This window comes from Artibeus jamaicensis, unplaced genomic scaffold, assembly GCF_021234435.1.
Source record: "Artibeus jamaicensis isolate MK-2021 breed Jamaican fruit bat unplaced genomic scaffold, CSHL_Jam_final contig_482, whole genome shotgun sequence".
NCBI lineage: Eukaryota > Metazoa > Chordata > Mammalia > Chiroptera > Phyllostomidae > Artibeus > Artibeus jamaicensis.
Window position 1 is genome coordinate 13,760,094 of NW_026521857.1, and position 22,363 is coordinate 13,782,456.

The following is a 22,363-nucleotide window of genomic DNA, read 5'->3' on the forward strand; positions in this document are numbered from 1 at the left end:
TTGACACCTTTTTTTTTTTTTTTAAGAGGTGTGTAAGGAACTCACCAGTGTGACCGCCCATCAGCTGGGGGTCAAGACCGAGAGAGCAGCTGGAGCACTAGGACTAGGTGGAGGTGGCTCTGGCCTGCCCGCTGTCCACTGACCGACAGGGGGAGCTCTGTCCAGCACCGCCCCTCCCTGCCCCTCCCCGCCCCGCGCGCCCCGCGAGTCCTCCCGCCTCCCGGCGCCCCGCCCGCCTGAAGCCGAAGGCCAGTGCTCCGCGGGCTCCCGACCCGCAGCTTACTCGCCGCCCCGCCCCACCAAGCTTCGCCGCGGGACGGGTAACGGTTACGAAGCACTTTCACGCCGCGATTTCTGCTTAGTCATTGTCTTCCAGGAAACGGCTCTCATTTGGGAGTCAACTCTCATTCGGCGGCCGCAGCAGCAGGAACCGCATCCACCAGCGCGTCCTTCCCGGGCCACCGCTCCGCCGCCGCTATCCGGCCTCTGTCGGGCCCGAGCGCAGGCCGAGGTCCCACCGCGTGGGGCGGGCAGCCTCGCGCCCAGCTTTTCGGCTTCGGGCACTCTATCTGCCGGGGTTCCTTCTTCCCCGCCTGCGGCCCCATCACCGCTCAGTCTCCTCCGTCGGCCGCTGCCATGGGCACCGACAGCCGCGCGGCGAGGGCGCTCCTGGCGCGGGCCCGCACCCTGCACCTGCAGACAGGGAACCTGCTGAACTGGGGCCGCCTGCGGAAGAAGTGCCCGTCCACGCACAGCGAGGAGGTGAGGGTGGAGGAGCGTGGCCCGCGGAGACGCGCAGCTCCCGGGCCAGGCCGCGGGGCGGGCCGGGCGGCTCCGAGCGGCTCCGAGAGGCCAGGGCCGGCGGGCGGGCGGGCGGGCTCGCCGCGCACCTGGGCTCGGCCCGCGGGAGGAGGCTGGGGCCGCTGTCCGGGCGACTTGGTATCCAGAGCTGCTACTGGGGGCAGCGGGTCTTTAAAAACTTGACAGGTGCAGCTTCACCCCAGTGATGCCTCCATACGTATAGTTGATCTCCACACTCTCAAACGTCTCAGATCCCTCTCCCTGGCTAGAGGGTCAGAGAAGGCCAGTAGTCGCTCGGTCCCGCCCTGCTTCCCACAACGTGTCCAGGTGAAAAATAGTTTAGAGATTAGTTTTCGAAGAATTCAGATTAAGTAACGGTAGTGGTAATAATCCACTTGGCTTTTAGGATGTTGACAATAGTTTCTCTGTTGTGAGTCAAGTGACTAAACACTCAAATTCAGCTTTGAAACAAAGTATATTCATATATTTTTCTTGCCACAGATTAATCTTAGTTTACTTGCCAAAAAACTAATCACTAGTTTGAAAGTGGCAGGGGTTAACATGGAATCATACATTAATTACCTAGCTAGTCATTTCCGAGCGTATAATCCTTGACTCTGCACAATTAATTGCGGAGGCATATTGATGATATAGGACAATTTCAGTATTAAAAAAATAATAATAAATAAAACTTCAAATTAGGAGCTCCATGACTTTGGGAAAGTTACACTGACTTTGTAGCTTTAAAGTTGGATAATGCCTTCATCAGCAGGTCGTTGTGAGTATTAAAATATATGTGGAAACGTTCTCCATAAAGACATTTTTATCTCCCTTATTTTCTGGTTCAATCAGAAAGATTATTTCAGTATTTTTTTTATTTTTTAGTTATAGTTGACATACAGTATTATATTAGTTTCAGGTGTACAACATAGTGATTAGACATTTGTGTAATGAAGTGATCACCCTGATAATTCTAGTACCCATCTGACACCATCCAGATAAAGACAAATCTTGATGAAAAGAAAAAACATCCTAAATTATACAACATGATATTATCAGCTGTGTTCCTAGGCAGTTTCTGCTCTTTATATAAGATGTTGGTGATTATACAGCAGCCCATGGCATCCGTCTGCGCATGCGCTAGGTCTGGTGCTGGCCGTGAGGACCCAGCCAGAGATGGGAACTCTTGGTGGTAACTTTAATAGGAATCAGAATCCTGTACCATATTCTGTGTCCAGGTTCCAGCTCAATTTGTATGTCTGGTTTTATTCAAACCACTCCACTTGGACTGTTTCTCCCAAAGATAAGTGTTTCTAAATTTAGTTCTAGACCTTTCTTCTCCAGTACTTCTGGTTTAGTACACCATTTTGCATATATATTGGTAATATTGGGTGAAGGTTTCTCTTATCTCACTATAACACACTCTAGAGTAGTGACTTTCAGTATTTTCACTGCAAACCCAGTAAAAAATGCATTGATCTTGCATAAAAGTATAATATAAATATGTATATATACTAACCGTTCTTATATACTATGTATTCTGGTTTTTTCCTATCCTATTTTAATTTTAAAAACTTTATTTCTTAATGCAGTTATGATAGTTATTTCTTAATGGACTTAATACAGTTTGAGGAGTATAACATCTCACATTTTTTAAATTTCATACAATTAGATAAATCAAATTGTTTTTTTTAAGACTTTATTAATTTATCTTTAGAGGGGAAGGGAAGGAGAGAGGGAGAGAAACATCAATGTATGGTTGCCTCTACTGCGTCCCCTGCTGGGAACTGGCTTGCAGCCCAGGCATATGTCCTGACTGGGAATTGAACCTCGATCCTCTGGTTCGCAGACGTGCACTTAATCCACTGAGCTGTACTAGCCAAGGCTAACATCCCACATTTTAAAAAACATCTTTCAAAAGACTAAATCTAGTTTGTGTGATTTGGGGGAGGTGCAGCATCAAAGGGAAAAAACTAAACAAATTTAAAAATATTTGAGGAACACTTGAGCTATGGCAGCATATTGTAGGGAAAATATGCATGTTTTGTTTCCATGTAAAAAAGAACTTTGTAGTAACCAGGGCTTCAAAGTGGGATATGCTGGGGAAACAGTTTAACCTTATTGAATAAAGAAACTGAATAAATCACTCATTATTGAAACAATTTGCACATTGAGTAGAGAGTTTAATTGACTTTTCTAAAAGTTTTCTTCTAGTTTTAATATTTCCTGGTTTGTTTTTATTCTGTGATCTCTGCCCAGATGTTTGGTTACACTGGAATTTTATGAAATCAGATTTTGTTTTTTAAATGTGCCATTATAGGACTGTTTTCCCCAGTCCTTTGTTATACAGGTAATTGACCAGCTGAATAACATGCTATTTTTAAAACTCTTATACAACTGCAGATTTAATGATACACTATGTTACGATGATACTTACCTTCAGTGACTGTGTATGTTAAGAATGAAGAAAGCAAAGAACAAAAAAGTACAAGGTTAATGTTCAGTCAATACAGATAACATGTAAAAGATTAAAAATCACTAGGTTTGTGATATAGTCAGTGAATTTCTCTTTCAGTGTATTCACTGAAATACAGTGAATTTCATCCAATTGTAACATTGGATGGTTCTATGATTTCTCCTGAAATTTTTCAGGATCCAATATTAATTAAAGAAATGGTTTCTAGAAGGGGGTGAATACTCAAAAACCAGGAAAGCCTTAAGTATGCAAATGAGCCATCTTTTCAAAGGAAAATTTCATTGAATTCTTCCATGATTTGAGCCAAAGCACTCCTGATAGAATCATTAACTTGCAGTCCATCCTGCTGCCTCAACTTTGACTAATTTTTAAAAGAATATTGGCTTGTAATTCTGTCTGGAATGATTATCAACTAATTTTTATCTACTGACTTAAGTTTGATTATAAATATATTTCAGTTACAATAGACCTTGTAAATACAATTTGTGTGGGTTATTGTATCATTGTGGATTGGAAATCTTAACCTAGGTGACTAAGCTGTTCAATTGATAAACCAGTTGCCCCTTGTAATTACAAGGGCATGTTTCTTAATATTTGTATTAAGATTTGTGCAATAAAGTACTTATATCAGTTTTTATCGTAAGTGGTCATAGATCAGATAGTTCAGAAGTATAGTCTGTTATTGCTAGTAGAAAAGTGCCTTTGAAATTCAGGGCCTTGCTTCCGATTACTCATTTGCTTTTTCATTGATTACAGAATGCAGAGCACTGTGCCCTTGGATATTTATAAAGCATTGATTTCAAACCTGTAGTGTTGGCCATTTGTAGTCAAAAATCAGTGACTTAGGGAGCAGCACATTTTTCTCTAAAAGCCATCAGAGTACGCCTCGCATGTAGTGAGCATAAATATTGTTTTGTAAATTTTTGTTATGTTACATGCATGAAGTCCTCACTATATGAATGTCTGTGTTACTCTGGACCACTATCAAATAAGTTTGAAATGCACTGACATAAGAAATAAAAGAATATAAACACCTGAATAAATTTATAACAAAATACAATGTTAGTGTAAAAATTTTATTTGTCTATATAAGAAAACATGGAAGACAGGCCATAGATGCACCCGGGGTTAGGAAGAAACGTATGAGCTGGTGTGCTCGTTGACTTCTGTAAGACTAGAGAGTGGTTTTCAGACTTCGGAGTATGTATCAATTGCTTGGAATGAATGCTTGTTAAATAAAAGTTCTGCCCTTATGCAGTGATTAAGCAGGTCTATTATGGGGTTCAGTAATTTAAATTTTTAATAAATACCATAAATCTGGTACAGGTGTTCCTCTGGCCACATTTACAGAATCATTTGTTTGAGGAATATAACTTGGTGGTTAATATTAATTCTAATCAGCCTGCCTGGACTTGAGCCCATGTTTCTGTATTATAAACTTTATTCTTGATTTTCTTTTTGTTTTATGGATATTTTTATGTCTCAAAAGTTTGCTTAAATTTTTATTGGTACAAAACACTTTAAAAATAATTAGATTACTGCTTTAGGTCATTAACATTTGAGAATTTAGGATAAAAACAGATGTAAACTTATCTTTGTGGAAGAAAACCTTGTAGAACTAAAATTTTGGCTTGTATGTTATTTTCTATCGACATATTTTTCCTACATATCAAACTAATACATTCTTATCATAGAAATATAGAAAACTGTATAGAGTTTATTAACAGTTTCAAAATGCATTCTTTTTGCAGCTTCGAGATTGTATCCAAAAGACATTGAATGAGTGGAGTTCCCAAATCAGCCCGGATTTGGTCAGGGTGAGTAAAATATGGGTCAGGAAAACATATAGTCCCAAGGGAAGGGAAGTAAGCAGGAAATTAATTTCCTCAGTTTTAATAGGGAAGTCAAATAGACAATTAGCATAAAATTCCCTGTGGTCGATACTGTGGCTGAGATGGTAGTCTGACTCAGTAGGCTTAAGCATAAAAGAGACCATCTAGACTCTTCAACTGGACAAGAAACTAGGGTTCTCTGTGCTTAATTCCTACCAGAGTTTCCTCACAGTGTATTTTGTTCAGTTTATATTTAGCCTGACAAAAGAATATTATTAAACAATTCTGGTTGGTAAATTGCTTTGATAGAATATCACCCCAATAATATAGTCACTAGAAATAATTTCTAAAATGTCAGTTTCAACAGAAGCACTAAGAAACTGTGTTTCATTAAATGTCAGTATATGGCTATTATCATAAATGTGAATATATAGAATACCTCTCTGTAAACTACTCTTTGGGAGCCAACTCAGCCAAAGGCATCTAACAAATTGCATAGACTATTTTAAAAGAATGGAAGTTGTGTGCTGGACATATTTGTTCCCCTGGGCATACTGCAAGTGTGATAAGTCTAGCTATTAGACATCTGTTGATTAATGTCTACTGTCTGTCTCTATTTCTCTGAAAAGACCATTTACTCTATTTCTGCATGACTAGCAAACACTGCGCCAGGCATAGTAATATGCTCAAGAATTGTGAGAAAGGCTTCACTGTTTACTTTGTTTAATACTATAAATATGAGTTAATATGTTTCTGATTAACATGTGCTAAATTTTATATTTCTCTCATAAATTATTCCTTATGCATTGGAATGACTTTTACTTTTTTCTTTTTGAGTTTATTTCTTAGAGGGGAAGAGAGGGAGAGAAACAACATGTTGTTGCCTCTCATGCGCCCTCTACTGGGGACCTGGCCCACAACCCAGACATGTGCCCTGACTGGGAATCAAACAGGTGACCCTTTGGTTCACAGGCTGTAACTCAATCCACTGAGCCACCACCAGCTAGGGCATTTTATTTTTTTATTGTACTCAGAAAAAGTGTTTTGATTTAAAATGTTTGGATTAATGTAGAAAGTTTTTAACATGTCATTACCCAGAATGTATATTATTTTTCATTGGGTTTTTCCCTAAGTAAAATTATCCACTGTACTAGTGGTTCCAATTCCTTACAGGCCTCCTGCCCCCCATTAATTTGTTTTTTGTTTGTTTGTTTGTTTGTTTTCACATCATGCATCCCTCTGAGTACATGATCAAAATGACACACTTCATCTCAGAAAACTGACACATACACGCACACAGTGTCTTACCTGTGTTTTAGGGCCTTAAAAACCTTATGAAGCCCATTCTTTACTGGACCTCCGATAAAGAACCTTGTTATTTGGGGGGTTCCCTTCTTCTAAAGGGTGTTAATGACAGTAGAAAATATATGGCTAATCTGAAATATTTTAATATTTATTGTAAATGTCATATGTTTACTATAGGAGTTTCCTGATGTCTTGGAATGTACTGTAGCTCATGCAGTAGAAAAGATAAGTCCTGATGAAAGAGAAGAAATGAAAGTTTCTGGTAAAGTCTAGTTTTTCCAATTCATTATGTTTTATACAGTAGAAGTAATAGTAAAGTTTTGTCAGGCATGAGAATAAGCCTTTCTTTGCTTCTGGTAATGAATGATTTAGTCACTAAGTGTGGGGCATATGAAGATTCTTTGAACGTAATTTTAATGTCAGCTCTTGGGGTTATAGGAGGTCAGTGCTGTCTACTTCAGTGGGGTCACAGTAAAACTCTACCTTGCTGTGTTCACAACCAGTTTTTTGTTTTGTTTCGTTTTTTAATCCTTACCCGAGGACATTGTTTCCATTGCTTTTAGAAAGAGAGGAGGGGAGAGAGGTAAACATTGATTGGTTGCCTCTCATACACACCCAAACCCGGGAACATGGACGTACAGACCAGGAATGGAACCTGCAGCCTTTGGGTTACAGGACAATGCTCCAACCAACTGAGCCTCACCAGCCAGGGCCATGACCATTTTTATTAATTTATATTTTGGACTTCAGAGAAGTGGGAAGATTAAGCTGGAGGAAATGGATAGAATAAAGGGAAGTCTTAAGAAAATTGTCTACCCAAAGCCTCCCTTCCTGCTGGGACCCTGCCAGACAATGGCTGAGAGGGCCTTGCAGTATAGAAAGAAGTCTGGGCAATAAGTTGCATGAAGAGAAATAAAATACATATATCCCCATTCAACAAATGTATCAAGTGACTACTTTCAAGAGATTATGCCAAACTCAAGGTATGAAAAAGAAAGGTGCACTGTTCTTGCTGCACTCGGCTTTACAGTCAGCATAGCACAGTGATTAAAGGCTTAAACCTGACTAGACTGAAATTCCTGGGTGTGCAGATACTGATTTGTTCAATCTTGAGCTAACAAGTTACTTAATCTCTCTGAAACTCAATTTCTTTATCTACAAAATGGGGTTGCCTCTGTTTCAAAGGCTTATTTGTAAATGAGACAAAATTACAAAAGAAGCACAGTGCCTGGCACAAAGTTAAGTGCTAGTGAGCCATTATTTATTACCATGTGTGGTTGTGTTGTGGTTGTCATTATTTGGAGGGAGGACGGACATGTAAGATGAGATAGAACGTTGTCTTTTGACTCAATCATAAGCACAATTGTGGAGTCTTTGTACAAGACACTGTACTTGGCATTTTTAAAATTTTGTTTCTTATGAGTCTCAAAACAATTCTACAAGGTAGGTCTATCCCCATCGCACAGGTGACATTAAATAACCAGAAAGTTGTGTTGCCACCAGTAAGTGGTTGAACCAGGAGTCCATCAGGGTATGCCTGACTCCAAACCCATTTCTTTCTATTAATTATACATTGCTATTTGTGTTGAAAATGAAATAAAAGCAACCTATTCTCTGTGGTTGATTGCAGTTCATCATGGTTTAGATTCATCTTAGAGCTCTTGCAAGTAGCCCTCAGTTCCCAGAGGGCTTGATAAGATCAACATTCTCCCCATATGAAGAGCTTTCCTCTCTCTGCTTTACCTAAAAAGGCCTCTTCTTTCAGGGAGAGGAGGACATTTCAGATGGCACAAATTCATGGCCAGAGGGACTGTGGTGGGGAGGATTTTTTATAGAGTATAATTATGGGAGCTGAAGATTGACTCACCTGGTGGAAGAACCGTGCCGGCTTAAAAGAAGTAACGTGGGGAAAGCAATATTTTCGGAAGATTGTCTAGCAGTAGAAAGGAAAGGAGAAATAAAAGAAATGTGCAAGGAAAATGGATTGTATATATTGAATGCCAGGCACTTTATATAGGGTATTTCATTAGCCTGTTTTCTATCTATTCTCCTTTTGAATTTTCTCTCTTCCTGCTCTGCTACTGCTCCATTTATCTGTTTGAGTACATTTAGATTTTTGAATAGCAAATGTACAGAAAGTAAATATAGACATGTAAATTTGAGTTGAAATCAAGCCCAAACCAAAATCTTACAAATTTAGAAAACTATTCAAAATTTTCCTGGTTAAAGCTGAAGAAAGAAATGTCAATTAATGTGGTCCTGGGTAGGTACATATTGTACCTATTAAAATAACAAAAAAAATACATACATATTTGTTAAATATTTTATTTATTTATTTTTAGAGAAAGGGGAAGGGAGGGAGAGAGAGAGGGAAAAAAACATCAATGTATGGTTGCCTCTGGCATGCCCCCTACTGGGGACCTGGCCTGCAACGCAGGCATGTGCCCTGACTGGGGACTGAACTGGCAGCCATTAGGTTTGCAGACTGGCACTCAATCCACTGAGCCACACCAGCTACAGCAATGTATATATATATATATTAATAACATTTTTATAACATTCTATATTGTTTGGAGAACAACTCTTAACTTTCAGTAGTCTTAAAATTTAGGAGGTAAGTAAAATAGAACAATACAACTCAAAAAAGATCACATTTTTTGACTCATAATTGCATTTCTGACAATTTGTCCTTGGGAAATGCTTTTGCATAATGTTGAACAAAAAGTCACCAAGATGTTTATGTTAGCATTATATATGATAACATAAACCTAGAACTAATCACAATGTACAGAAAGCAAGAAATCATTTAGTAAATTATACCCTATCGAAATTAGAGAATTATGTTCAACTTTAATAATGAGGGTTAGGGGGATAACTGGTGATGGGAGGAGACTTGACATGGGGTGGTAAACACATAATACAATACACAAATACTATATTATAGAATTGTATACCTGAAACCTATATAATTTTACTAATGTCATCCCAATAAATTCAATAAAAAATTTTAAAAATGATCATGTAAAATTAATTCATTAAAAGTACAGGGTACAGAATAATTTAAACAGTACTTGCTTTTGGTGGTGAGACTTGGCTTTTTTTTAAGGGGTCTTTCTACTCATATGTAGGTTTTCCTTATTTCTAGAATAAATACATTATTGTTACAATGAAAGTTAACTAAACACTGCATAGAGATATAAAAAATATTACATAAAGGTAAATCAAATAGAAGTAGAAGCAGTGTTAGAACCTGTTTTATATGACCAAGAACTAGAAGGTAATGTCTAAATTTTTTTAAATGATTATATTTGGAAGGTGGGATTGTGGGGTTTTTTTTCCAGTTTTCTTCACATTATGAGCAATTTTAATTTAGTCTATATAGAGATTTTTAGTTTATTGGAGAAAGTAAATAATATGTTCCATCAGTGTTTATAAAATGTACTTTTTGAGTAATAAGTTTTTATATTTATCTGACCTGTCTTCTAACAAATGGGTAATTAATATTTGCCTTTTGTTTTGATAAACAGATATTTGTTGGCAACTAGCATATAATTTAAAAATTACAGTGGAAATAAACTTTTATGTCTTAAAATGAAAACTATAAAATTATGTGACTAGGAAAGAAAAAATAATTCATTGAGGCTTACCTGTCATCTGAGTATTAGCAGTGTTAATACCATATAGTAGATCGTTACCCAAACATGGTAATCAGTTCTGTTTTCTTTGTTTCCCAGCAAAACTGTTCATTGTAGGAGCAAACTCTTCATCAGCAACTAGAAATGCAATTGACATGGGTAAGTAAAACATTGACTTTTGTCTTTATAGTGGACTTTAAATTAGTGTAGGTATGTTAGTTATATCTTATATTCAGGTCCACATTAAAAGAAAATGGGCTTATTCCAATTTTACCTTTTAGAGTTTTGGCCTAATTTCCTAAGGCTTCTATAGAGTCATATTAACTTATATAAGGTCCTGTTTAGATATGTAAGAGGGATGTGAAAGGTATAACATAATTAAATGTTAACTGTATGTTTGGAGGTAGAAATTCTCCTTAATTATATTTTTTAATACTACAGATAAAATACCAAAACAACCATAGCAACAAGCAAGCAAAACATTTTTATCTATTTTCAGTGCTTGGTTTAAGTTATTATAGTATTAATAGCTATTCAGTATTTTTTTCTTTTAAAACATTCCTCCAGTATTTACATATTTTGAACACTTAAATAATTAGCTTTTTCATATAGCTGTTGAATGAGCAATAATAACTAGAATGCACTGAAATTATTTTTATAGGAACTAAGAAATTACCCAGCTCCATAAATATAGATTAAGACCACACATTCAGTTTTTCAGAGTCTCGAGCTTATTTTTTGCTATCACTACCAATTTTGGAATATTAGGTCAGAATTCTTGTGATCATCTATATGAGATACTAGTCGAAATAGAGAAGGCAATGTTATGAAGATAAGGAAGCCACCAAAAGATCCTGGGACTTAGGAAACAAGGAGGCCTGCTCCCTGAGGAAGAGGAACCTGAAGTAGCTGTGGGTTCTCCAAGAAGAGGCAGGTCAGAGAAACTTGCCTGCTACACAGACCAAGCGGATGAATGGACGCACACTTTTTTGAAAGATGGAAATATTCTTAGTAACAGATAAATTATGAAACAGTAAAATAATTTGCTATATAGGAAATTAGTGAATGTATGGACAGAATTCAGTGGGATGCTTGAAGGGCATTAGAAATGCTTATTTTTTATTATATAACAAACATCTCTGCTCTTTGTGGTGGGTTTTTTTTTTCCGCATCAGCCTGTTCAGTCCTTGGCATCGCACAGCTGGATTCTGTGATTATTGCTTCACCACCTACTGAAGATGGAGTTAATCTTTCCTTGGAGCATTTGCAGCCTTATTGGGAGGAATTGGAAAACTTAGTTCAGAGTAAAAAGATTGTTGCCATAGGTACCTCGGATCTGGACAAAACACAGCTGGAACAGCTGTATCAGTGGGCCCAGGTAAAGGACCGCGGCGTCTCGGGCGCTCTGGGGAGGCTCGTCTTCTACCGGCTTTGCTGTACACTTTTTTTTTTAAGATTTTATTTATTTATTTATTTATCTTTAGAGAGGAAGGAGGGAGAGAAACATCAATGTATGGTTGCCTTTTGTGCATCCCCTGCTGGGAACTGGCCTGCAGGGAAGCAGCCTGCAACCCAGGCATGTGCCCTGACTGGGAATGAAACCGCAGTCCTTTGATTCACAGGCCCGCACTCTATCCACTGAGCTACACCAGCCAGGGCTGCTGTACACTTTTGAGCATGACGCACATAGTGGGCACTCACCGTGGGGTGACTGTTCCGCATGAGGAAGGTGTGAGGCAGGCTTTATTTACAGCATTGGGTTTTTTCCTCAAATATATGTCTAATTGAACTTATTATTAATCTCATTTATAATGAGTAACAAAAACACTAGGAAATATGTATAGAAGCATTCATAGCCAAATGAATTATTTCTGTTTCCTTCAGTTTTACTTATGGGATAAAAATATTACATTTTTCTTTACATATTGTTGAGCCATGGTTCTAATTTCCTAAGTAAGGAGATATCATCAATAACAAATATTTTGTTGACTGTTATTTAAAGATATATAAGATTTAGTTCATACAACTCAATAATGGAGTGGGCATCATAGATTAATCCCCACTACTCTCTGGCCTAATAATGTACAAATTATTAGGGAGGTTGCCTACTAGTGTTTTACCTTTCACTCTCTGTGTCCCTCCTTATTCCTTGTACTTCATCCGCAGCCTTCCCATTTCAGAGCTTTCCGTTTCTTATGGACAGGAAGACCCCAGAGAAAGTGTCCCTTCTCCCTTCGACATGGTGGTAGTTGGAATGTGGCTAAGATCCCGCTGGAGAGACTTGGGTGATCCGTAATTAACCTATAAATTAACCAGAGGAGCTATTAGAAATTATCTTATTCTTCCTCTCGTTTTCAAAATGTGTCTGATTAATAACCATAGTCTATGCTTTAACATTAAATGTACTTACCATTTGCATTTGATCCTCTGCCTTTAAGGCATATTCTTTCTGTAGTTGGAACCAGCACACTTAGAATCGGGCTTGTTTTGAGGCAGGTGTGTTAGATTGAAGGTTTTAGCAGGATCCTTTTTTTTCACCCTCCCTGAAAAATATGCTTATTGATTATATAGAAAGGGGACAGGAAGGGGAGAAACATCAATTGGTTGTCTCGTATGTACCCAACTGGGGACTGAAGCCACAACCTAAGCACATGGACCGGAAATCAAACCCACACCTTTTGGTTTACAGGATGCTGCACCAATCAACTGAGCCACACTGGCCAGGGCTAGCAGGATGCTTTATAATAGTGTGGTACTGTATTATATTTTCCCCTCCTAGAGCTATTTTTCCTTTCTCTGTTACTACTAACATGAGTTAGAAAAGCATACATTAATAAATATACTCATGTTAAAAACTATTTTATAAACTTTAAGCAATATAGAACGTGATATTTTGTATTTTCTAAAATAGAGCCTTGTATTACTATCTACTTTTAGTAGTTCTTAGTTTAGTGGAGATACCATGATTTTTTTTCCAATTCTAGGTAAAACCAAATAGTAACCAAGTTAATCTTGCCTCCTGCTGTGTGATGCCACCCGATTTGACTGCGTTTGCTAAACAATTTGACATACAGCTGTTGACTCATAATGATCCAAAAGGTAAGACAGAATCTTATTTATAGAATTTGATCATGAGCTTTTATCTTACAAGAAGTACTTATTAAAATTGAATTTCTAGTTGTATACAGTGATAAATGTACAATGCTATTACCTAGAATCATTCTTAAACGTTAGTGCAGAACATATATGCCTTTGTTTTAGTTTCACAGAGCTTTAGATTTGTCTTCACGCCACTGGGGGAGAAGTGAAGGGGTTGTTTCCTGAACACAGCCTGTTGAGGTTTACAAATATTAAGTTGCACAGAAAATATCTTTTAAGATACTCTAAATAGTATCATATATAATCTTCTCAAGTACAGCAAAGATTGCACCAAAGAACCACGTACAGTAATCAAAGGGGATAAATATCTGGAAATAGAGGCAGGTAAAATTTAATTTGAAACTTGTGCATCTTAGGATTAGTAGTTGAATAGGTATTTTATTAATCATTATGTTTGGTACTAATCAGAAAAATTTTATTAATGAGAGTGGCTGTCTGCCTTCTATAGAGTAATTTTTATCAACTTTTACAGGACTAAGAAAGCTGAAAAGAGAGTTTACACTTTATACTGTTTATTACTCTTTTCCATTCTCGCTGTTTCACTGTTTCATAGGGAGGGAAGGAGATATTTTACTTCATAAATGCACAGGCTCTGTGAAGCAATATTTTTGGTATAGTTTTAAGTGAGAAATGTCTTGTGAGTTTTAAATCTCCATATTGGAGGAAATTTTCTTTTACAGATGATTCCTGGAGAAAAAATTCAACTTTTATTTCCATCTAAAAAGATAGCATTGTATTAGTGGTTAGATTTAGTTTCTTTAGGATGCTTATGGATAACCTCTTCAGACTTTATACCGGGGTCCCCAGCCCCCAGGCCACAGACCAGCGCCCCGTGTGTTAGGAACCCAGCCACCAGCAAAGCTCACTTGGGCCCTGCCTCCTATCTCCCCCTCATCCATCTGCCGCAACTCCCCCCTCCTCCACATCTTCCACGAAACCTGTCTCTGGTGCCAAAAAGGTTGGGGACCACTGTTTTATGCTGTTCTGTTAGCTATCAGTCCCATTCTTATTTTTCACTGTTTTGTAGGAGGAGGAGGAAGACTTTTAATAGTTTTGTTCCTCAGATGCCAGATGTGTTAAATGCCTCAGAGATTACCTGTAGTCTTCAGAACAACTGAAACTAGGCATTTTATTGAGGAGGAAATAGAGCCTGAGAGTTTAAGAAACCAGCCAAGGCCTCTCAACTGGCGTAGGGCAGAGTCTGAACTGGGGCCAAGGTACTGGCTGAATTTGAAGCCTTTCCCCACTGTGCTGTACTGTCTCTCTGATTAGTCCAGCATAGTGTAGAGATTCATTTTTAAGTCATTTTAGTGAAAATGTAATGAATTGCTAATGCTAATTGCTAATGCTAATCCTTTTATTCTGTAATATAAACCCTTTAAACGTGAACCTTCTGGTAATATTCTGTCAACTTCCCTGTTTACTGTGGGTTAGGAGCTCTTCCAACAGTGGTCATTACCGATAGCAGTTGTTACCAGCTGCTGGCGGATGAGCCTATAACCCACCTCGCTCCACTTGGAAAAAAACTCCATACTTTTTCTAGTAGGAAAGAAAATAGCAAAAGGCTAATGCATCTAGTATGTTGTCCAGATGTTGGCATGTGGATTATATGCTAATACATCACATAACCAATAGCAAAATATGGTGCATATGCAGATGAGATGAGGAATTTAATCCTTTTTTGTATGTTTTTGTTGTATTGATGTAATTTAACACTTAGATGTTGTTTTAATTTTAATTCTAAACCCTTTGATTAGAATGTACAGGTTGATTCTGCATGTGCCATTGAGTTTTCATGCACTTTGACCTATAAATGAAGCAATTCTTAGAAGATTTGTTGTGTTTACTGATTCTAAGGAGTTAATGAGTAGCATAGCTCTTTGATTTTGGGTTGTTGATACAAGAAACATCCAAACCCATAGAGAACTTTTGTAAGTTTATTTGAGAAAAACTTATGAGGATGCCAGGGAGCAAGATCTCAAATACTCCTGAGACCAATGGTTTTCGGCTTCCCCTCCACATTTGGAATTAGGGAGAGAACATGAGAGAGTGCACCACAGTGGGAGAAAGCCAGGTCGGGATCAGAGTACAGAATAGGTGACAAGATTATGTGCCCTCTTGAGGGTGGTTAGGCTTCCAAGGGTCTGAGAAAGAGGCATTTCAAAGGTGTGTTAACCTAGATGCACAAATATAATGGACAGGGCTTGCGTAAGGCAAAAATAAACTTTTTACTAAAGAAGTTACATGCCTGGGATGTGACTACCCACCATGACCTGCCTAGTTAGGAATTAATGAGCTTTTACCTCACCCTGTGAGGTTACCTTTAGTTTGATTTATTATAGGGCCCCTTTGTTGTCCACTCTGTCCAACGATTTGCTTTTTAAGTCATCAAGTTATAAAACATTTAACTGTACTTGTCATCTAAAATAGGATTTTGTTTGTAAATCCTCTAAAACCCTACCTCTGTTCTAAACTAGCCTTATTCCTCAGAAAACATTTGTTTTCCATTACTCTTTGTCCTTAAAAGTCGTGGTAGTAGTTTAACTACAGTCAGGATAATATCATGAAGTAGGATCTTTCTTTCCCTTCATTATTTGCTTTACCCCGCCCCTCACTCCCATGAAATCTAATCTGTATTATGCCTTCTTCCCTCAAGATCCTCTTCAGGACTATCTGATAAACAAATCCGTGTTAATGTTACTTTTCCAAAGAGACATTTGCATTCTGTTTTTTAAGAAAATATTTACTAGCTGGGTGATCTTGGTTAAGTTATCCAACCTCTGCCTTGGTATCCCCCTGTAAAGGGGGATAATATCACCCATCTCATAGGGTCAACATGTGGTCAGTGAGTTAATGTATGTAAAGTACTCAGAAAAGCTCCTGGCGCAGAATAATAGGTAACATTTGCTGAGAGTTTATTACTGATGCTATTCAAACATCACAGCCGTTCAGTTGGTGCCAGCAGGTCCTTTAGTGCCCCCGAGTCATGGTGGTCACCTGATAGCTAACTGCATGGTTGGTTCTGACCCCACGGAATCTCTTCATATTGATTGATTGATTGATTCAACAGACACCTTCTATGTGCCAGGCAATGTTTCTGAGTACTAGATGTATAGAACCATCAGACAAATCCCAACCCTCACAGAATTCATTTTCTAATGGGAGGAGACAAACAATACTATAAACGTTAAATGTGATAAATAATGGTATATGCTATGGAGAAAAGTTGGCTGAGGGAGAAGAATGCCCAGACTAGGGATTGTTGTTCTATATGAGGTGGTCAGGGAGGCCTCCCCACGAAGTCGATGGTAATCAGAGGCCCGCAAGAAGGGAGAGAGCCCCGTGAGTGTCTGGAAACAGTGTTCAGGAAAGGGGGCAGCGGATGCAAGCCCCCCAGGTGTGAATGTGCTTGGGGATTCCAGGGTACAGCTCTGTGTCGCTGGAGAAGAGGAAGTGAGGAGGGGCTGGTTCATCAGAGCAGCAGTGGAGGGCTTAGATATGGATGTGGAATTAGAAAATAGTGATGTCATCAAAGAGACACAAACGAAAAGATCACCATTAGCAAAGATTCTTTAAATGATTGCTGGTGTTCCTGAGGAGAGGGTAAGATTTTAACATTGTCAGCTGCTGGTGGAAGTGTAAGGATGGCCTTTCTGGAAAGCAGCTGGCAATGTGTTATGTAGCTAGCCTTCAAAATGTACTTGTACGTTGGCCTTGTCATTCCATAGCCAGGAATGCATTTTAAGAATGTTCATTATAGCATTATTTTTATTAGCAATATACTAGGAAAAAACCCTAAATTTTTGGCCATCAATAAAGAAATGTATAAATTATGGTATCTGTATAATGTAATGTTGGGGAAATTATTAAAAATGATGCTTCCATGAAATACTGAATTTCGTGGGAAATACTTATAACTTAAGTGGAAAAAATAAGTAAATTAGGCTATACCTGCAGTATGATTTTTAGTTTTTAAGATGCTGAAATAGATAGGTGTAGGGAAAAAGTTGGGAAAATACATGGCAGAAAATACATGGCAGTCTCCAGTTGATAAGCATATCTTAGATAGCCATATATTAGATTCAGTTTTGAGATATTTTGTTGTATTTAAATGCTTATCTCCATAGTAAAGGGCTTTTGTTTTCCAATTTAACTCTGGGTTTTTATTTATTGTTGTTTGTTTGTTTGTTTTAAGAACTGCTTTCTGAAGCAAGTTTCCAAGAAGCTCTTCAGGAAAGCATCCCTGGCATTCAAGCACATGAGTGGGTACCACTGTGGCTGCTGCGCTATTCAGTCATCGTTAAAAGCAGAGGAATTATCAAATCCAAAGGCTACATCTTACAAGCTAAAAGGAGAGGTTCTTAACTATGACTTAGGGTGATAACCTGCTGACTTGTATTTTCTTTGAATGTAAGATACAGTTGAGACATGTAAAAATCCAATTACCGCATCGTCATTGATGCAGGCATCCTCTAGTTATATATTTGACATCTACCTGTCAAGTTTTGAATACTGCTCTTGCCTCTTATCAGTTCACTCACAGGAACCTCTGTATTGTTTTCATTAAACTATTGTTTTCTAATTGAAATTATCTACAAAGAAAATATTTGCAATATATTTTTCCTTTATTTTTATGACTAACAGAAATCAAGAAAATGTGTTGTTAGATATATTTTGGCCTAGGCATCAGGGTAATGTATATATGTATTTTTTATTTCCAAAATATTCATGGCTTCCTACTCGATAGCAAAACTAAGCAATTTGGTGACAATTGTTAAGACTGAAATAGAGGAAGATATTTTTTCTTGTGTTAAGATGATTATATCTCAGAGTAACTGGAGTAGCTGGGATCTACTAGTAGTATAAATAAAATTCATTTCTTCAGTATATGGATAAAAACAAGCCTGCTTGCAGTTTACGTATAATGATTTAACCTTGTACTCTTGTGCCATACTTTCTCTTGCTATTATTTAGAAAGATAAACCAAAGTAAATCTAAAAAGGAGACTAGAAACTTCAAAATTATTGTTTGGGGGTTTTATACCAGCAACTATTAATCACCTTCAGATTCTTTTTAATTCTTGATTCATCCTTGACATTTTGCTATTCACTCAAGAATATCTAATAATTGTTGAGCACTTGCCATGTGCTGGGTGCTGCGGGCTCTGGACAGAGGAGAGCGTGGGGGGTGGGGGGGGTAAGATTAGTTGTTAACTACGTGACACTGATGACTGACTGTGAGGGGCCACAGGCCAGAAGGGGGTGAAAAAGTCTTTAATTTACAGCCAGCGTTGTCTATTTAGACTAGTTTGTTTGAGATATGGTCTTAATTATTTAAAAGCAAAACAATATAATCAAAACTTTAGAGCTAGAAGAGACTATACATCATTTGGTATAATTTCTCATTAGTTTAAGAACCAGAAAATACCAAATAAATAATCTGTGACCCATTGAAATATACTATACCTCTCCTTAATTCCATAAATTTGAAAAGTTCTTTAAAAATCTCTTGTATCTCAATCAATCCTTTTTAAACCATGTATTTTAATATATGGTTTATAAAACTATATGTATATATAAACTAATATATAAAATTAATTTGCCCAAGTTTTTTCAACTTAGGCTAAAGAACTGTGGTTACACATTCAAAGTATATACACTAGATGCTTTTTCTGTCATAAATCAGGTTTTGTGGCTTTGTGGCTGGATAATTTGATCATTAGAATTATGTTAAATCAGAGACTTATCTGCTAAAACTTGTTTAGACTTTAAGCTTCCTAAAGCCTTAGATAGCCTTTATATTAATTGCAAGTAATGTTATTAAATGTATAGAGTTAACTTTTTTATTTGGAACTGTACATTTTTCATATAAAATAAGTCTTTAAACAAATGCTTGTTTTAATTTAAGCCTCTATACAGTGAGTTGGTCAAGATATTTTGAGAAGGAATTTTAATATCACATTTATTGTTGTTTTTTAAGCCTTCAACTTAAAAAAATAGATTGTTTGAAGTGTTATTTGAAATGGGAAAAACATTTATGTTGCTAGTGTATCCAACCTTAAAAGAAGCTCTTCTGTGTTCTTCTTTTCCTTGATGAAGATTATAGATTCGCTTTGTGTAGGGGATCATGTATGGAATTTTTTAATTAGTTTTTGATTATTTCACTTCTGTACTTTTAATTTCTATTATTGAATAACCATTTTTTTAAAAACTTATTTTTAAGGCTTTATATATGTCCAAGCTGATGTCGACATCTTTTTGTGTGTGTGTATGAGCTATCAGAAAATAGTAAATACTGTTCAGATTTTAAGAACTTAATGTTTAAGAAGCCATAAAATAAAGAACAGTAATACTACCAAATAATTGCTTAAAGCGGAAAGCTAACTTATCAATAGTGTCTATTACAGATGTTTCTTAGGGAGATGTATATCTGGTGGACCAAGTTAGAAAGAGTTTATATAATTGTTTGTTTTTTCAGTAAAACATGAAAAAAACCTGTAGCTGATTATTACATTTCCAAAATACACTGGAGCCTTACTTTAACAAAATGTACTGTAACTTGGAATCTGTTCTGTGATAAGTATATCTTGAATTCTCAACCAGGAAACTGTAGTCAGTCTCCAGAAGGACCAAGGCATCTTATAAAATCTGTTCATGTGGTATAAATTCCGAAGCCCTCTTGTGCCAGTAAGCTAGTAGAGTACTCATTTAGGGATCACCTATGCTAGAGATTGAGTCACAAATAATAACTAATAATTTTTCCATTCTCAAAAAAGATAAAACAGCTAGGTATGAAATAGGAAGTGAAGTCATTCTATTTTGAACAAATGGTTCAGACTTTTCCCTGCCAGAGCCAAGTAGTAACTGAAATAGAATCTCCATTTTCAGTAATGAAAGGTCTAAGACTTGTTTGATTATATGTCTTTTCAGAAAAGATTTTCTAATATTTCCACCCAGCATTTTCAATATTTGAAAATGTGACTGATATATTTATCATATATTGGCTGACAGTTCATCTTTCTGCCAGTTGTGCATTTAGAGAAATTTGAAGTTGTTTTCATGAGAATTTAAACTTTGTGTTTTTATACTCAAATATATCAACTGATATATTATGATTCCAAACCCATTTTTGTAAAGTTAATGTCCTAGTGTACCAGAACTTGTACCTGTCATTTTCCCATAAAGTCAGTGATGAGTTATGTCAGTTTTATTTCTGAAAATAGGTAGCATAAGTTTTCCCTACCAGATAATTCAACTGGTATGTGTCTGTAGTGATGCATTATAAAATACAGGCAAATATATAAAGCATTATTAACATTTATAAAATTTTAAATTTTACTTATGAATTTAATTAAAGTGTGAGGATATTCAAGTTGTTTCAACAGTTCAAAGCATCCTGAAACATTATGGTTTTGAACTGTTTGACCTCAAACTGAGTATAATTTGAAAATAAATTACGAATAATCTTTAAATAAAAAAGCCATAAAGCTATTCATGCATTCATTCAACAGATGTATCAGATGCTTACTGTGTGACAGGCACTGTGCAAGGTATTTGCAGATAGACATGGAAATGAAAAGACAAACTATCTGCAAGGAGCTTGTAGTGTATTTGGCGGGGGGGAGATCTGTAACAGAACCAGGGCAATAAAAAGCTGCATCTATTAACAGTAGCTGTGGTGAGAAGGGGTTGGGATATGTGGAAGGAAATGGGGCTTGGAAGTACTATTCTAGAAGACTGATGAAGAAATTAGCCTTAGGGCAGGACCAGAGGAGGAAGTGCGGGTGGGCCCAGAGGCCCTTTTTGCCTGGTTTGTAAATATGCTTTTATTGAATGATGAACAGTTTATATATATAAACTTTAAAAATTCAGAGAAAACACTTTCTTCAAGAGCTTGTGCTTACCAGATAGAAAGGAATGACTTCTGTTGAGACAAGCGTAGGTAAGTTGGAAAAGTCACATTTTATAAAAGAGACTAAAGCTTGCCTAAATCTCCTAAGTGTTATCAGGATATAGCTTTAAGTAGTTTCACTATCAGAAAGTCACCTTAATATGTATTCCTCAGCAATGAATAAATGTATAAAATGTTGTACAAGATTTCTGTGTGTTGATTCGTTATTTTAAGAGGGTTCGTATTTCACAATACATTTTACTTATTTTGACTCAGCTGTTTTCCCTGTTTCTGTGCTCATGGTTGATTCTTGCACACTGCTCCATTTACATTAGCTTTTTTCTTGCTTAAGTGTGCCCTTCGTAATTACCAAAGGTCTTTGAGCAGTACACTTTTAGGTCCTGTTTGTCTGAAAATGTCTTTATTTTCTTCTCAATTTTCAATGATCATTGGACACTATAGAATTCTAGTTTCCAAATACTTCCCTTCAGCAACTTGAAGATAATATTTCATTGATTTACAATATATATACTTTTGCTAATGAAATTCTGGATGCATTTCCTTAGAAATGTGTTTCTAAGGATTTCCTTCCCTAGAAATAATGTCTTCTTGTCTCCTTGCTTTTTAAATTTTTAGTTGAATTTTCAGCTTATTTTGATGTGTACAGAATTAGAAGAAAGCAGGAAAATTAAAACTGGCTGCAAAGTTTTCTCATAGCAAAACACTTAATCATAAAAGAAACATTAGCTCTGGCTGTTTTGGCTCAGTGGATTGAATGCTGGCCTGCAAATTAAAGGGCCACTGGTTTGATTTCCAGTCACGTGCCTGGGTTGCAGGCCAGGTCCCTGGTAGGAGGTGTGTGAGGGGCAGCCGCACAGTGATGTTTCTCTCCCTCTCTTTCTCTCTTCCCCTCTGTCTTAAATAATATCTTTAAAAAGAAAACTTTGATGACTAAATTTAATTAAAATTTAAGTCTTCTGTTTTTAAGTGTCTGTCTGAAAAGACACTCTTAAGAAAATGAGCCCTGGCTGGCATAGCTCAGTGGATTGAGCACAGGCCTGCGATCCAGAGGATCGCAGTTCAATTCCCAGTCAGGGCACATGCCTGGGCTGCAGGCCAGTTCCCAGCAGGGGACACGCGAGAGGCAACCACACATTGATTTTTCTCTCCCTCTCTCCTTCCCTTCCCCTATAAAGATAAATAAATAAAATATTTTTAAAAAATGAAAATGCAGGCCATCGACCTGGCTGGCATGGCTCCGTTGG

General features: G+C 37.2%; 1 protein-coding gene across 1 annotated transcript; it reads left to right on the top strand.

Annotated features, from left to right (window-relative positions):
* The first annotated feature begins 236 nt into the window (after positions 1-236).
* GCLM (glutamate-cysteine ligase modifier subunit) lies at positions 237-21,304 on the top strand. Its single transcript, XM_037162048.2, has 7 exons — positions 237-762; positions 5,029-5,094; positions 6,592-6,676; positions 10,149-10,208; positions 11,225-11,427; positions 13,034-13,148; positions 17,404-21,304. The coding sequence occupies exons 1-7, from the start codon at positions 637-639 to the stop codon at positions 17,571-17,573; spliced, it is 825 nt and encodes a 274-aa protein (XP_037017943.2). The 5' UTR covers positions 237-636; the 3' UTR covers positions 17,574-21,304.
* Positions 21,305-22,363: the final 1,059 nt, after the last annotated feature.